The following is a 16,720-nucleotide window of genomic DNA, read 5'->3' as shown; positions in this document are numbered from 1 at the left end:
TATATAAGGATAGTATGGGAAGCGAGCATTGGTCCTATAAATAAGGATACTATGGGAAGCGTGCATTGGTCCTATATATAAGGATAGTATGGGAAGCGAGCATTGGTCCTATAAATAAGGATACTATGGGAAGCGTGCATTGGTCCTATATATAAGGATAGTATGGGAAGCGAGCATTGGGCCCTATAAATAAGGATAGTATGGGAAGCGTGCATTGGTCCTATAAATATGGATAGTATGGGAAGCGTGCATTGGTCCTATAAATAAGGATAGTATGGGAAGCGTGCATTGGTCCTATAAATATGGATAGTATGGGAAGCGTGCATTGGTCCTATAAATAAGGATAGTATGGGAAGCGTGCATTGGGTCCTATAAATAAGGATAGTATGGGAAGCGTGCATTGGTCCTATAAATAAGGATAGTATGGGAAGCGTACATTGGGTCCTATAAATACAGATAGTATGGGAAGCGAGCATTGGTCCTATAAATAAGGATAGTATGGGAAGCGTGCGTTGGGTCCTATAAATACAGATAGTATGGGAAGCGTGCATTGGTCCTATAAATAAGGATAGTATGAGAAGCGTGCATTGGTCCTATAAATAAGGATAGTATGGGAAGCGTGCATTGGTCCTATAAATAAGGATAGTATGGGAAGCGTGCATTGGTCCTATAAATATGGATAGTATGGGAAGCGTGCATTGGTCCTATAAATAAGGATAGTATGGGAAGCGTGCATTGGTCCTATAAATACAGATAGTATGGGAAGCGTGCATTGGTCCTATAAATAAGGATAGTATGGGAAGCGTGCATTGGTCCTATAAATACAGATAGTATGGGAAGCGTGCATTGGTCCTATAAATAAGGATAGTATGGGAGGCGTGCATTGGTCCTATAAATATGGATAGTATGGGAAGCGTGCATTGGTCCTATAAATAAGGATAGTATGGGAAGCGTGCATTGGGTCCTATAAATAAGGATAGTATGGGAAGCGTGCATTGGTCCTATAAATAAGGATAGTATGGGAAGCGTACATTGGGTCCTATAAATACAGATAGTATGGGAAGCGAGCATTGGTCCTATAAATAAGGATAGTATGGGAAGCGTGCGTTGGGTCCTATAAATACAGATAGTATGGGAAGCGTGCATTGGTCCTATAAATAAGGATAGTATGAGAAGCGTGCATTGGTCCTATAAATAAGGATAGTATGGGAAGCGTGCATTGGTCCTATAAATAAGGATAGTATGGGAAGCGTGCATTGGTCCTATAAATAAGGATAGTATGAGAAGCGTGCATTGGTCCTATAAATAAGGATAGTATGGGAAGCGTGCATTGGTCCTATAAATAAGGATAGTATGGGAAGCGTGCATTGGGTCCTATAAATAAGGATAGTATAGGAAGCGTGCGTTGGTCCTATAAATGCGGATGGTATGGGAAGCGTGCGTTGGGTCCTATAAATAAGGATAGAATAGGGAATGCTGATTGATTCCTAATGATAGTTAAGGTCACAGATTCAGTGGTTGTTTTGTGTCCTGATATGACTGTAAGACCAACCTCGTTCCTTCCCTGATACCTCCTGCAGATTGTGCCAGTGCCCAGCGAATCCCAGATGACACTGGTTGACCTTGTGTGCGCTCTGAAGACCCTGAAGACAGACTCTATTTTGCAGCTGGTGAAGGAGGTGGTTAAGAAGCCGCCGCAGATAAAGGGAGACGAGGTATCCGTGGTATTGAGTCATCAGTATTAACTCTTCTTATTTATATTGTGGTTTTACCCTAGTGCTCTAAATCCATTTGTTTTTTTATTATTTCCCTAGAAATCCTCATTAGTGGACATTCCGATGTTGCAGTTTAGCTATGCCTTTATACAAAGGTAATACCGCAGTGTCTCACCACCTACAGTATTTAATGTCCGATTACTGTAGCTTTGTTTATGCAGAAAATTATACTGAACTTTCTCATTGCATACTGAGGTTTTTCTGTGAAAGTCGGTCACACATTTCTAGTATTGAACACATCATACGGCAGAGTTTGTAGCCAGAGATATATATATATATATGTGTGTGTGTGATGAAAGCAGGCTACCCATGAATCTACAAAAGGCTATGCCCGCATACAGGGCAGGATTATAGGCAGGGTGACTGAGGGGGTCGCCAAGGAGCACATGGAATAGTAAAATGTTACTCAAATGTAACGGGTACATATAGAGATACACATCACGGACCCCCTTCCCTCATCTCTTCATCCTAGACCTAATACCATCTCCCTCCATCACAGACCTCATGATTCCATCATGGACCTCCTTCCCTCCTCCCTCCACCCTGTACCTTCTTCCCTACTCCCTCCATCCTGTTCCTCCTACCCTACTCCCTCCATCCCAAACCGCCTTCCCTCTTACCCCTATCCTGGACCTCCTTTCCTCCAACCCCTGCCTCCTTCACTCCATCCTGGTCCTCCTTCCCTTCTCCCTCCATCCTGTAGCTCCTTCCCTACTCCCTCCATCCCGAACCTCCTTCCCTCCTACCCCTATCCTGGACTTCCTTGCCTCCAACCCTGACCTCCTCCCTCCATCCTGGACCTCCTTCTCTCATACCCCTATCCTGGACCTCCTTGCCTTCAACCCTGGCCTCCTTTCTCCATCCTGGACCTCCTTCCTCCATCCTGGACCTCCTTTCCTCCTCCCTCCATCCTGGACCTTCTTCCTTCCTACCTCCATCCAGGACCACCTTCCCTCCATTCTGGACCTCCCTCCTCCCTCCATCCTGGACCTCCCTCCCTCTGTCCTGGACCTCCTTCCCTCCTCCCCCCAACCCAGGCCTCCTTCGCTCCAACACGGTTCACCTTCCCGCCAACCTGGACCTCCTTATCTCGTCCCTCCATTCTGGACCTCCATCAGTCCTACCCCCATCCAGAACCCTCTCTAATCAAGACCTCCTTCCCTCCTCCCCCCATCCTGGCCCTCCTCCCTCCAACCTGTACCTCCTTCTCTCCAAACCATACCTCCTTACCTTCAACCCGTTACAAGAGCAACTCTCCGCTCTCCTCTATTTGTTTGATACCAGTCTTGATAGTGTCCCTGGTGATATGAGTTGTACAGTGAGATCTGATGCTGAAATGGCTCCGCCAGAACAGGTTTCTTCTACTTTGTACATAAGATATTAGTAAATGTAGAAGTGAGTTCACTTTTGCATAAGTGCAGCTGTTCTTATAGGGATGTGCACAGATCTCAGGGCCCAAATGTGCCTGCGAGGGTGCTAATGCTTGTACTGTCAGATGGGGGATCTGGATGGATCAGAGGTATTTATTGCCGGGTACGGATTAAGAACCAGAAACCTTATTTGATTCTCATTTTTCATTATTTGTTATTATTTGTCCCCATTACTAATTCATTCCCGTTACAGGCTGTCTCCAGCTGACATGCAGGAAAACTTCCAGTCGCTGCTGACGCTGCTTAAAGAGTCTATTGCGCTGAATCTGGCTCCGCCGGGATATTTCCTGCTGTTAAGGTAGCTGCAATTGTTAGTTTTAGTCAGATTTTGATATTACTTTAGTCCTATCATACACAGTAATGTATTCTCTGTGTTTCCCAGTCTCAGTTTGTATTCAGACTTACACGCTACGATCCTAAAAGCTGTAGAATGGAAATGTTATTTTAATTGAGGAGTGTGTATAATATCTTCTGATTTATGAGAGCCAAAGGGACAATGGGCTGCATTGTTACATCACAGTAAATGCATAGGTAGCAAATAACAGTTATTTCTATGCGATCATGGCTGTAGAGAGCATCACTGGGCCCAGGCGGATGGAGTCAAAATCCCGGCGGTCGGAATCCCTGCAGTCGAAATACTGACGCAGGAATCCTGACCACCGCAAAGCAGGCAATTTCTCCCTCTATGGGTGTCCACAACGAGCGCAGCGAGCCCACAAGCCCAGGTACTGCCGGAGGGAGTGTGGCCAAAACAGGGAGCTTGATATGCCCGCTCCACATGGGGACACCATTTAGATCCAGGTGGTAGGGGAGTCGCTAGGGAGCACTGCATCTAACCTTCCTCGTTCTTCGGCTGGCGCCATCTTCTCAATGATATTTGGGAAGATGGCACTTGCACTAGAGAGCAAAGATTCTGGAACCATCATAGAATCTTTCCATGTGCGGCGCCATTTTCTTAAAGATGTCACTGAGAAGCTGGAGCCGGCCATAATGGAGGGACCTGCCTCTCAGATATAGGTAAATATACTTTAGGGAAGAGCAGTGGACCCGGCCACCACTTAGCCCCTCCAGCAAGCCTGGTCCAGAGTACAGCCTTCATCCTGCCTACTCCGCTCCGCTAATGACTGCCCGACCTCCTCATCTCTAGATGTCCTCACACACACTGTCCTACTGTTACCCAGACTACAGCCTTCACCCTGCTTACTCTGCTCCGCTAATGACTGCCTGACCTCCTCATCTCTAGATGCCCCCACACACACTGTCCTACTGTTACCCAGACTACAGCCTTCATCATGCCCACTCTGTCCGCTAATGACTGCCCGACCTCCTCATCTCTAGATGTCCTCACACACACTGTCCTACTGTTACCTAGACTACAGCCTTCATCATGCCCACTCTGTCCGCTAATGACTGCCCGACCTCCTCATCTCTAGATGTCCTCACAAACACTGTCCTACTGTTACCCAGACTACAGCCTTCACCCTGCCCACTCCACTCCGCTAATGACTGCCCGACCTCCTCATCTCTCATCTCTAGATGTCCTCACACACACTGTCCTACTGTTACCCAGATTACAACCTTCATCATGCCCACTCCGCTCCGCTAATGACTGCCTGACCTCCTCATCTCTAGATGTCCTCACACACACTGTCCTACTGTTACCCAGACTACAGCCTTCATTATGCCCACTCTGCTCCGCTAATGACTGCCCGACCTCCTCATCTCTAGATGCCCTCACACACACTGTCCTACTGTTACCCAGACTACAGCCTTCATCGTGCCCACTCCACTCCGCTAATGACTGCCCTCCCTCCTCATCTCTAGATGCCCTCACACACTCTGTCCCACTGTTACCCAGATTACAGCCTTCACCCTGCCCACTCCACTCCGCTAATGACTGCCGTCCCTCCTCAACCCTAGGTGCCCTCATACTCTGTCCAACTTTCACCCAGACTACTACCTTCAAACATGTCCTTAATTCATCTCTTTATTCTCTCCCTTTATGTTCCTGCCCATGTCCCTGTCTATAATATAAGCTCTTGCGAGTAGGACTCTTCTTTTGTCTTGTAACTTGCAAGTTGTAATTATGGACATATGTACAGTGTACTTTCTCAGTGCTGTCCAGTTTGATCACACGTGTACTAAGTCCTGTATATTTGGCAGTAAGGCACTGCAGGAGACTTGTGGCTACATATAATTAAAGGTGATAGTAATAATGTTTCTTGTATTTCTTCTACTATGGAGAAGATCTCCAGCATTTGTTTCACTTTGTCTAGAAGACATTTCTCCGGCTGTAGCCTATATAGACTTTATGATAGAGCAAGCGATGTAAGTATTGGTATGCCTTTCACTTACACAAGTTTTGTTTTTCATCAGCATCCTGAATGACTTTGTCACCAGGACTCCGAACCTAGAGAACAAGAAAGACCAAAAGGACCTACAGGTGTAATATTGATTTTTATCAGAATGTATCTGTCTATTAATTGCAACTAGGGATGGCAATCGATGATTGCCATCAATGGCGATAGTGTAATCGCCCATACTATGGGGCGGATGACCATCGATGGTTTTAACTATGGTTGTTCATCCATTTTCTTTAATCGATTGGTCCAGGGGCCAAGCAGAACCTAGGGACAAGGCTTCACGGGTTTCGGTGGCCGGAGTTATGCTCCATGTCCAGGCCCCTTGGGGTAAATAACCAAAAATTCTGTTATGCTTTGTCATCGATGGAGGGAAACCATCTGATACCCCCATATCGATGGCAAAAGTATTCTACATCGGCCATAAACCATCAATGGTCAATAGCCATCCCTAATTGCAAGAGATTGATCCCATATAAAATGGTAAATTCTAATAGTCGGGATTCTGGCACCAGTGTCCTGACAGTAGTCATCCCATAGCAACATCCCATGTGATATAGAACTCCAATCTTAGTAAATTTCCGCCAAAGTATCCCACGAGATTCCATATGGGACATGTACAATTCATATCATTGGTTAAATAAAGATGTGTAATGGGAATGGTTTTATCTGCTAGGTTTCCTATAAGCAACATACACTGATCAGTTGCATAGCAAGCACTTCTGAACTGCAGATTACTGTATGCGGTAGATAAGTGTTGTCTTCCTGTCTGTAACTGACGCCAGTCTAAAGCAATTTCAGATATAGGATTGATCATGACCTACAATAATAACCAATAATATTGGGTCTGATAATTTCAGGAAGTGACCCAGAAGATCCTGGAGGCGGTTGGGAATGTGGCAGGGTCCTCCTTGGAACAGACTAGCTGGCTGAGCAGGAATTTGGAGGTTAAAGCCCAGCCGCAGGTATCCCTGGATGACACGGATGCGGATGAAGAACTTTATGGTAAAACAACGGATTATTCCGTAAAATTAGACTATAAAGTGTTACTAGTCGGATATTATATAGGATCTACAGTACGAAGGCCGTAACCAAGTGCTTCGGAAAAAAAGACACTAGGGCTGTGTAGCCGGACCTGCACTTCCATAGGTCTGCACCATCACTGCCCCAGAGGCTCCTATGTCAAGAATTTAGGGTGCATTGTTGTAGAGGCACCCGGCGCCACCTTAGGACAGTATTGCGTGATGATCCCAGAACCTCTTTACTGTGTGCAATGGTGTCATCAGCCAGCACAGAGAGTGAAAGATCTCTTCTATGCTTCTAGAGGACAGAGAATTGTGTTAGTGCTACAGTCTCAGGACCCCAAACATTGCATGTTTTCCTGCTCTCCTTCACCAGTGAAATAATTAGCTCCACCTGTGGATCTTTTAAAATGTGTCAGCGAATAATGAGTACACCTGTGCTCTTGCTGGGGGACCTGGGAAACATTGTCTGATTGGGGTCCTGGGGACAGCGTTTCAGAACCACTGTTCTAGCAGGATTCCTGACAATTAAAATAACCTTATAGCCTTGAAAAAGCCTGTTAGGTGAAACACGTGTCGGTCAGTTAGGTGCCTGTTTAAATGCCAGCATAAATATAGAAAATGTTATACAGTAAGTAAGTAGATATGAATGCGATGTGTTCTTAGACTAAATACAGCTTTACTGCCGGTCCAGGCAGACGCTGCTTTTGGAAACTTGACACAGCTACCAGTCTATGTAATTACTAGGTTGTGTCTGTATATACAGTATGAAGACAGAATAATACCACCAATATACAGTAGGTGACAGCAGTGCAATCTATTTATGTTACTATATATATATATATATATATATATATATATATATATATATATATATATATATATATATAGATATATATATCTATATATATATATATATAGATATATATAGATATAGATATATAGATATATTGTATGTATATATATATATATATATATATATATATATATATAGTACCTATTTATATATACCACAAGTGATAACAAAAAAAGTATAATAAACATTAACTCTATAATAAGGGAAGAAATAAGAGGTACACAAGTACTGTCTGATATTGTATCAATACCATCCCGCTAAGATTAATAACCCAGCACCAATAAAACTTACTGACCCAGGGGTCCCAAATGTTTGGGAATCACGGCAACCTGGAATATCAGAATTTTTTTTGTGGCACCCCTAGGCCAAAAGTTTCTTATTGAGAAAAATATATATTAAATGAATTGTGTTTATATGTGATGCTTCGGTCCAGTTATGTTGTGGGGGACAGGATTCACTTCGATTTGTTCACATATTGACCGTTATTCAACTGCACAGCGAGCACATGGCAGTGAATCCTGTTTTGGATTCACCGTACGCTCGCCGTGATGCTCCGTCCTCCATATCTGCCGCCAGCCCTCCCTCTCCCCCTATATTGAACTAGTCTGGGGCTCGCTGCCCCTGAAGGTGAATTTGTACCCTTCCCCCCCCCCCCCCCCCAGGTGAATGCCGCATAGAGATGGGAGGAAGGCAGAGAGATGGCAGCCTCCCTGCCTGCGCCACATGCTGCACACAGCAGCAGGGGGGAGAAGTGGGCTGGTGGGGAGACAGGCAGCAGAAGCTGCGGCTCCGAGGAGACAGGGCAGACAGGGAGGTGCAGGGAGCGCTGCTCTGCATATGTAATGAGCGGGACCCAGCGCAGTCTACGCCCCCCCCCCCCCCCCTCCGCTGACATTGTGTAAAAAAAATTTTTTTTAAATATATTTATGTGCTAAAAGTTTTAAAAAACAAATAGCAAGACCCTTCAAATAATTAAATAACTGATTTTTTGACACACAAAAAAAAGAAAACCTTTATTTTAAAAGAACACATTCCAGTTCACCTAAAAAATATGTTGAATGCAAAACGGTGAATCTCGGTGAAAATCACGTGGAAAGCAATTCTCCATTCTACAGTAGCATTGAATACACTCTCGGCGAATTAGAGTTAAAACCCCATTAAAATACACCAGCGAATTGCAGCGGAGAACTGGCCGGCATTCACTGTTCGCTTTTGGTGAACATTGGATACAGCGAATATCATTTTCGGAGAAAAAAATTCACTGTTTCACTAAAAAACAGCCCAGTTCACCGAAAAAAGCGTTGAATCAAGAGCATTGAATACTGGCCATTGTATGATTGGAAGTCACAAGCACTGATTTTCCCTATTACATTGACCATAAATAAAATGAATTGGTCCTGGACCACCACCCCAGGGCACGCCTGTAAGTGCTCTGAGGCACCCCAGGGTGCCTCAGCACACAGTTTGGGAACCACAGTACTAACCCAATAAAAAGGGCAAAAAAAGAGATCTATAAAAACATTATCTCACATCTTGCCGGGATCAACCCAGTGCTGATTTAAAAAAAAAAAAACGTAATATACTGTATGCCCACAATTAGGCTACAACATATATTAACCCTAATAGGGTTACAAAAGTCTGTGTATACATATTCATTATGAACAGATAAATATTGCTACAATTTTGTTTCATTCCTATCACTCAAGAAGAGAAACAATTGTAACAAGAACACATCCCCCGGGGAGATTAATCTGGGCTGCATGCCAAATAGGTGGAGATGGATAAATAAATTGCAATGTAGTAATAAATCTCAACAATAATACCAGCAATGATCCTCCTCTGATACAATGTGAAATAAATTAAGACTACAAACAGGCTCTACTTTTTAACACTATTTACGCTTTTCTATTCATATCTGAGCACTAAGTTCATGTTATATGTTGTACTCGTATGTGATTTTAACCTCTTATTTCACCTTTATGACCACTTTTTCTCCCTTGGTTCCATTAAACAGAAGAAAAATAAAAGGGAAAACTAATAAAAGTTAAATATTAGTTCAACGATTGGTGTGCATCCAGCCACACAACCCCTATTTTTCTTTTTCTCATAATATGCGATTATAATAACCACCGGGGGGCACTGTTTTCTTGTAATCTTCGGCTGATAAACCAACTAGGCTAAATAAATACTTTGTTTCATAAAAGCTATCTGGTCTGAAAACTCTACTGATCTATTTGAGGAGCGATAAATTGAAGGTTATTATGGCAGGGGAACCTAAATAATCTCTCCTTATGAATTAAGCAGCATACCATCATAGCCATAAGAACACAAAATACAGGCAGTATCAAATAAATACACTGAACATTAATACCATATAAGGGGAATATTATGGTACACATGGTTACGCCGTACGTGCTGTTACAACATGCACAAAATTCACTTTGTCTTATATATGTGTTTTAATATATTTTGCAGTTTTAAAATACTAAAGTTACGTTTAATTGTAATTACCCTTCTCTTATGGTGCATCACACCAAGACAAATTATGGTACTTGTCTCCTAGCACGGCGCCCACGATATTCAGTCGTATGGCATTGTATTCATTGTATCGCATCGTATGCCATTTACCCGCATGCGATGCGATTTTAAATTGTATAAACATCCTAATGAGTTTTTTCAATGTTAAATGGTCCCCCTATACGATTTTTAATTGTATAAGCACCCTAATGGGTGCTTACAATGTTAAATGCACCCCCACGCCACCCCCACTATCAACGCCAACCAGAAATGTGGTGAGCGCAGCGAGACCGCGAGGGGAGGTGGTACGCGTCCTCCGACCTTTTCATACCCCCACTATCCACGTTGGCTTGGAGTTGTTTTATATAGTGTGGCGAGCGCAGAGAGGGGACGTGTATTACTTTACATGTATTCCGCGTCCCCTCGCGGGGCTCGCTGCGCTCGCCATGCTTCAGGCTCGGTAGCACTCTTGGAATATATCCAACAGGATTATCTGAATGCGGGGCCTCACCTCATTGCTAGATTTGTACATGTTGCAGTCTTGTGCGATTTGACCCACACACAAAAATCAAAATAAACAATTAGAACGCCAGGTAATAATAAAACCTAGCATTTTACCACACCTTCACCTGCTGATTAACTCCATGTTGAAGCTGTTGGTCCTACATTACTATTCATAGTATGAACCACAAGATAATTGTTTTTTTTTTTATTTTTGATAATAATGAGTTAAAAGATAAGTAAATGTGCAGAATACAATGAGTGTAATAGAGGGAGTGGGACAGGTGACCATAAGTAATCAGGAACATAGGTACAATATATAGTAAAGCGCAACGGAATCTGCTGCGCTATATAAGAAACTGTAAATAAATAAAATAAATATATAGCAGCTGTGTTGTGAGATGTTGTTCAGCCGTACACTTTATTCTACAGAGGACATTGTCGCTGCTCAGTCGTCCATGGTGTCTGCCTCCGCTCCGTCTGTCTACAGTGTTCACGCCCTGTCAATGCTTGCAGAGGTGAGTGCTGTTCTTTTCCCCCCCCCCCCCCCCCGCACACACACCCCCATCATCATGAGAACATACAAATGTGAATTATGATTTCAGGCATGGGTGCAGGCAGGGGAGGCAGTGCATCACCTTTCATAATTGATTTACAAAGATATTTCTAACACATATACAGTGTAAAAAATATCTTATTTGTATTTTTATAATATAAATTATGAGGTGGGACACTGTTGTGAGGCTGGGAGGCTGCAGGAGCTGTGCCTCCGGCTGACAATTGCTAACTATCAGCAGCGGGGGGCGGGGCTAATCACGGGCAGAAGAAGAGGCTGCAAAGCCCATTGAAAAACAATGGGGAAGCGGCACCTAGACATCTGCATCAGTGACAGGGACGTGCCTTCGGTCCATATACAAGGCACACCCCTGTCACTGTGACAGATGTGATAGGACAGCGGATCAGGCTGTCACACACTGACAGCCTATATCCGCTGTCATGGTTGCGGGCAGGGGCGGGTTAAGGAGTTCACCTCCCATAATACAGCTCCAGTCCATAACCATTTGCTGCCACTGTGCGCTGGAGTTGGAGTCCAGGAATCTGCAGCAATCCCTCCCACAACAGTGAAGTCCCTGCTGGCCGGGTCAGACAGACGAGTGAGCCAGCAGCAGCAGCACCAGCACTTGTGCAGAGGTAGGAGAGCATTCCAAGTCCCAGCCAATAAGATCCACTCTGCCCTGCCTGCTCATCCTCTCTCCCTTCACTGGCTTTCCCCCCTTCAATCCATGAGCCAGCCTCCAGCAAGCAAAAGCTTTTCAGGTGTGCGAGTCTGTGCCGTTTTGTGTCCTGTCCTGTCCTAGTGTCCTGGATCTTATCACCACCTCAGACTGATAAGCAGCACAGTCTGTCTCCTATTTCTCCCTGCATCCAGTGCCCTAAACAGGAAAAGGGCAGCCACTAACCTTTCCCTTATCTGTACAACCTCTGCTCAGCTCATTTCTAGGATCGTCCAGCCATATACTATATAATGATTATTGGGGCTGTGTGTTGGGGCAGAGGGAATGGGTTCCAGAGGGAGCTGCAGTATCTGTAAAGATTTTCCTGAATCCTCAATGCAGCCATCTCTCACAGATTAGGGGGCCCATTTACTTTGGTCTATCACATCATCTGAATACAAAATACAGTGTATATATAGAAGCAGTCCATTTCATCACTGCTTCTATATAATATATACACTGTATTTTACATACTTAGGGGATAGAATGAAAGCTCTCACAATTGGGCATTAGGGGGCGGTAGTGGGGATACTGTCGTTGGAGATGCTGTATTGGGCTTTGGCGGCGGGACTCGTTCCCATTTCAAAAATGGGGCCACAGAGCCTCACCAGTCTCTCACCTCACCGCACGTCACTGCATGGGTGTAAATGTAACTGGGTGCAAGTTGACGGACATGCGTAACTTCTGAATGCCTGTTTTTTTTGTTTTTTTTAAAGCGGCAAAACCAACCTGGCTCTGCTCTGTAATTTAAAAATGGGGACATTCTCATCCCAACTCCCGGACAACTCGCACCCTATTACATTTACATCTCCCATGTTTATTTATAGCCTCCTCCAGCAATGACTTCTGAAGTCTGTGCTCCCACCATTCTTTAGACATTAATGGTTAATTGTCCTGCCACACAAGAAACCAACCAATCGGTGCTCTTAAGGTGCGTACACACTCAGGGGCTGGCTGGCAACTTTTAGCCTAGGGGGCAAGTCCAGAGCACTGGCCCATAATCAGCCAAGTCACCGCCGGAAGGAATGCTTTTGCGCGCCGTAGGCGCGCCGAAAAATTAGGGGCGTGGCCTATCATAAGGGGCGTTGCCTGTACCATGATTGTATTGTGTACCTGCAGATTGCACATTTTAGCGAACCTTGTAATACCCATTACACATAAAGCCACATGCCGTAATGCCAATTACACATTATGCTGAACACCATGATGCCAGTTACACATTACGCCCAAACACTGCGATGCTAATTACTCAATACACCGCACACTGTGATGCTAATTACACATTATGCTGCACACCTTGATGCCCATTACACCCCATACTGTGATGGCAATTACCCAATGCTCCCCACACCGTAATGTCCATTACGCCCCATACCATGATGCCCATTACACCGCACAATGTGATGTCCACAGTGCCAGATATGCCCCCACAGTGCAAGATATTCCGCCACAGTACCAAATACACATATGCCCCCACAGTGCCAGACACAAATGCCGCCACAGTGCCAGATATTCTGCCACAGTGCCAAATACGCATATTCCTCCACAGTGCCAGATATGCCCCCAGAGTGCCAGAGACACATATGCCCCCACAGTGCCAGAGACACATATGCCCCCACAGTGCCAGAGACACATATTCCCCCACAGTGCCAAAGACACATATGCCCCCACAGTGCCAGAGACACATATGCCCCCACAGTGCCAGAGACACATATGCCCCCTCAGTGCCAGAGACACATATTCCCCCACAGTGCCAAAGACACATATGCCCCCACAGTGCCAGATATGCCCCCACAGTGCCAGAGACACATATGCCCCCACAGTGCCAGAGACTCATATGCCCCCACAGTGCCAAATACACATATGCCCCCACAGTGCCAAATACACATATGCCCCCACAGTGCCAGACACATATGCCCCCACAGTGCCAGATACACATATGTCCCCACAGTGCCAGATACACATATGCCCCCACAGTGCCAGATACACATATGCCCCCACAGTGCCAGATATGCCCCCACAGTGCCAAATACACATATGCCCCACAGTGCCAGATACACATATGCCCCCACAGTGCCAAATACACATATGCCCCCACAGTACCAAATACACATATGCCCCCACAGTGCCAGATACACATATGCCCCCACAGTGCCAAATACACATATGCCCCACTGTGCCAGATACACATATGCCCCCACAGTGCCAAATACATATATGCCCCCACAGTGCCAGATATGCCCCCCACAGTGCCAGATACACATATGCCCCCACACAGTGCCAGATATGCCCCCACACAGTGCCAGATATGCCCCCACACAGTGCCAGATATGCCCCCACACAGTGCCAGATATGCCCCCACACAGTGCCAGATATGCCCCCCACAGTGACAGAAACACATATGCTGGGGTGAGGGAGGGGGGGGGGGAGCGCTTACCCACTCGCTAGCTGCGGGCCGTGCTGCGGCTGGATCAGCTTCTCCAGCCCTCCTGCGCTGGCCGCGGCTTCCAGAACACGGCCGCGGCTACAGGAAAATGGCCGCCGGCCTCCTGCACTGAGAACATGTCCTCAGTGCAGGGGGCCGGCGGCCATTTTCCTGTAGCCGCGGCCGTGTTCTGTAAGCCGCGGCCAGTGCAGGAGGGCTGGAGAAGCTGATCCAGCCGCAGCACGGCCCGCAGCCAGTGGGTGGGTAAGCGGCCCGGGGGGCATATGGCACTCTGCCCCCCGGCCCAGCCCGCCCCTGTACACACTGGGCGATAAAATGAACGATATCAGTAATATTGGTCCTTCAGAGCAAAATTGTTCGTAATGTCACCCAGTGTGTACATTATGTTTTATCTAATGACCTCACCATCATCTGTAGGCATCCAGGCGAGGGTGGAGCATGCACGCTCCTGTGGGTGGTTAATGACCCCCAACACTTCATCCCGTCCGCACAGAAAAATATTATTTATATTGCAACATGGTTTGTTGCAGACAAAAGGGGGTCAGATGAATTAAACCTGGTGCAATGATAAAGTGGGCAGCTAATCAGCTCCTAACTGTCAAGATACAGGCTGGGTTTGAAAAATGACAGAAGCAGATTGCCTGCTGCAGTATCACTTGCCACTTTATCACTTATCAGGGCTTCATAAATCTGTCCCAATGTTTTACTTCCATATGGGAATTAGGCCATGAGTGCGCAGTAGTGTTAACGGTGCGGAACTCCAAAATGATCCCTGCCTGGACGGACATGATCTTGAAACCCGGGAAAGACTTCCTTGTCCTTTTCTAGTTTCCTTTACCCTCTCATAAGGCCCCTACACTAGTCCGACTTGTGGCACGTATAAGTCTGACTGATTTCCCATGAACCTCCCCGGCAGCTCCCTGGGAGTTCTCACATCCGGCTTGGCGCTTGATGTGCCATTTTTTACATTCAATAAGTTATCACATGTAAAAGGACTCCCGGGGAGCTGCCGGGGGAGTTCAAGATGTGCACCTCGCGGCAGTACTGTATATTGAACGCCAGTATCCTGACCGCTGTGATGTTGATCACATCCTGTTTGTTGCAGCGCAAAATATAGTTTAACTTCTATACACAATTTATCCCTATTCAGTTAAACATAAATCCATTCTATTTCCCCTTCCTGGGGGTTGGTCTTGCTGAGCTATTGTAATGCTGATAAGGCTGCCCATACACGGTGCGATGCGCACCATATGTTGTGGACTAAATTGCATTGCATCTAGTTCAAAACGCATGCAATAAGCTAGAAGCGATGCAATCTGATCGAAAAAGTACGTGCTGCACATACTTTTATGTACCTTGCGATATGATGGACGTGGGAGCATAGCACCGTGTGTGGGCACCTTAAAAAAAATGAGATGGATTTGTGTTGCTTGCAGGGACAGACCCTAGTCACAGGCCCAAGGTGCCTAATGCCGGTCCTGCCCGGATGACTCACAGTAATCTGATAGGCTGCACTTTTAGTTTGGCTCCCGCCACTGTTACTGATCTGATTTAAACGGCCCACACCTCTGCTTACATGAAGGTCCTGGCTACTCTACTGGACATGGTCTACCGAAGTGATGAGAAGGAGAAAGCGGTTCCCCTAATATCTCGCCTCCTCTACTACGTGTTCCCTTATCTGCGAAACCACAGGTAACAAAGGCAGGATCTATAGTTACTAGGGGCGTCAGACCTTTAGTATTGTGTGTGTATAATCATGGCTGCCTACAGCACTGTGCAAGATCACTGGTAGTTTATGACCAACAGTAATGGGCGGGGCTGTGGCAAAAGGGGTGGGATTACACATAACTGCCTGTGTGAGGCGATCGTTTTAGAAATGGGTCATGTGACACAAATATGCGCCGCCTAATCATGGAATACAACTCAGTTTGATATTAATTTACCTCTAAATGATTTTTAAAGACAAATTATTGTGCTGTTCTACTGTAGGGTCATTAGAGGTTTCTTATTGGTTATGGGTCTCATCAGATCATTAATAGATTTTATAGAAGGTTCCCAAAACAGCTTCTAACGGTTTAAAATACGTTCTAGATAAACGACAGAAGCGGATTGGTTGCTTTGGGTAGCGTCTCCAAGGCTTGTGACATACTGGATCAGTTGTTGCTCCCATGTACTGATATGATATTGCTATGATAATCTCTCTCTGTTTGCAGTGCATACAATGCCCCCAGCTTCCGTGCTGGGGCCCAGGTCCTCAGCAGCCTCAGCGGCTACGCCTACACCAAGCGAGCCTGGAAAAAGGAGGTTCTGGACTTGTACATGGACCCAGGGTTTTTCCAGATGGACACATCTTGCATTCAGTAAGAAGACAACAGATTTGCACCCATGGGGTATAATGAGTAACAGGCGGTTTGCAGGACTGTTGATCATCGGCGGCTTTGACCATTCCTTTTAAAGCGGCAATATGAGTTAGTCCTAAACCAGGCTTGTCTAGCGTTAATGCCTATTGCTTTTTTTTTTAGAACCACCGGTCACCGCC

At 45.7% G+C, this 16,720-nt stretch overlaps 1 protein-coding gene across 3 annotated transcripts in view; it reads left to right on the top strand.

The window, feature by feature from the left end:
* The window catches only part of DOP1B (DOP1 leucine zipper like protein B), a 118,953-nt gene that overhangs the window by 90,470 nt on the left and 11,763 nt on the right, over window positions 1-16,720 (top strand). For all 3 annotated transcript variants that reach the window (XM_083171740.1, XM_083171739.1, XM_083171741.1), the window contains exons 23-30: window positions 1,581-1,715; window positions 1,815-1,870; window positions 3,399-3,503; window positions 5,582-5,648; window positions 6,426-6,570; window positions 10,894-10,979; window positions 15,764-15,873; window positions 16,395-16,541. In XM_083171740.1, the coding sequence (XP_083027866.1) occupies window positions 1,581-1,715; window positions 1,815-1,870; window positions 3,399-3,503; window positions 5,582-5,648; window positions 6,426-6,570; window positions 10,894-10,979; window positions 15,764-15,873; window positions 16,395-16,541 (851 nt within the window). The remainder of the gene's footprint in view (window positions 1-1,580; window positions 1,716-1,814; window positions 1,871-3,398; window positions 3,504-5,581; window positions 5,649-6,425; window positions 6,571-10,893; window positions 10,980-15,763; window positions 15,874-16,394; window positions 16,542-16,720) is intronic.

The sequence above is a fragment of the Crinia signifera genome, chromosome 2 (genome assembly GCF_055691185.1).
Source record: "Crinia signifera chromosome 2, ASM5569118v1, whole genome shotgun sequence".
Classification (NCBI taxonomy): domain Eukaryota; kingdom Metazoa; phylum Chordata; class Amphibia; order Anura; family Myobatrachidae; genus Crinia; species Crinia signifera.
Note: the sequence above shows the minus strand (reverse complement) of the source record. Positions and strands in the feature narration are given on the sequence as shown.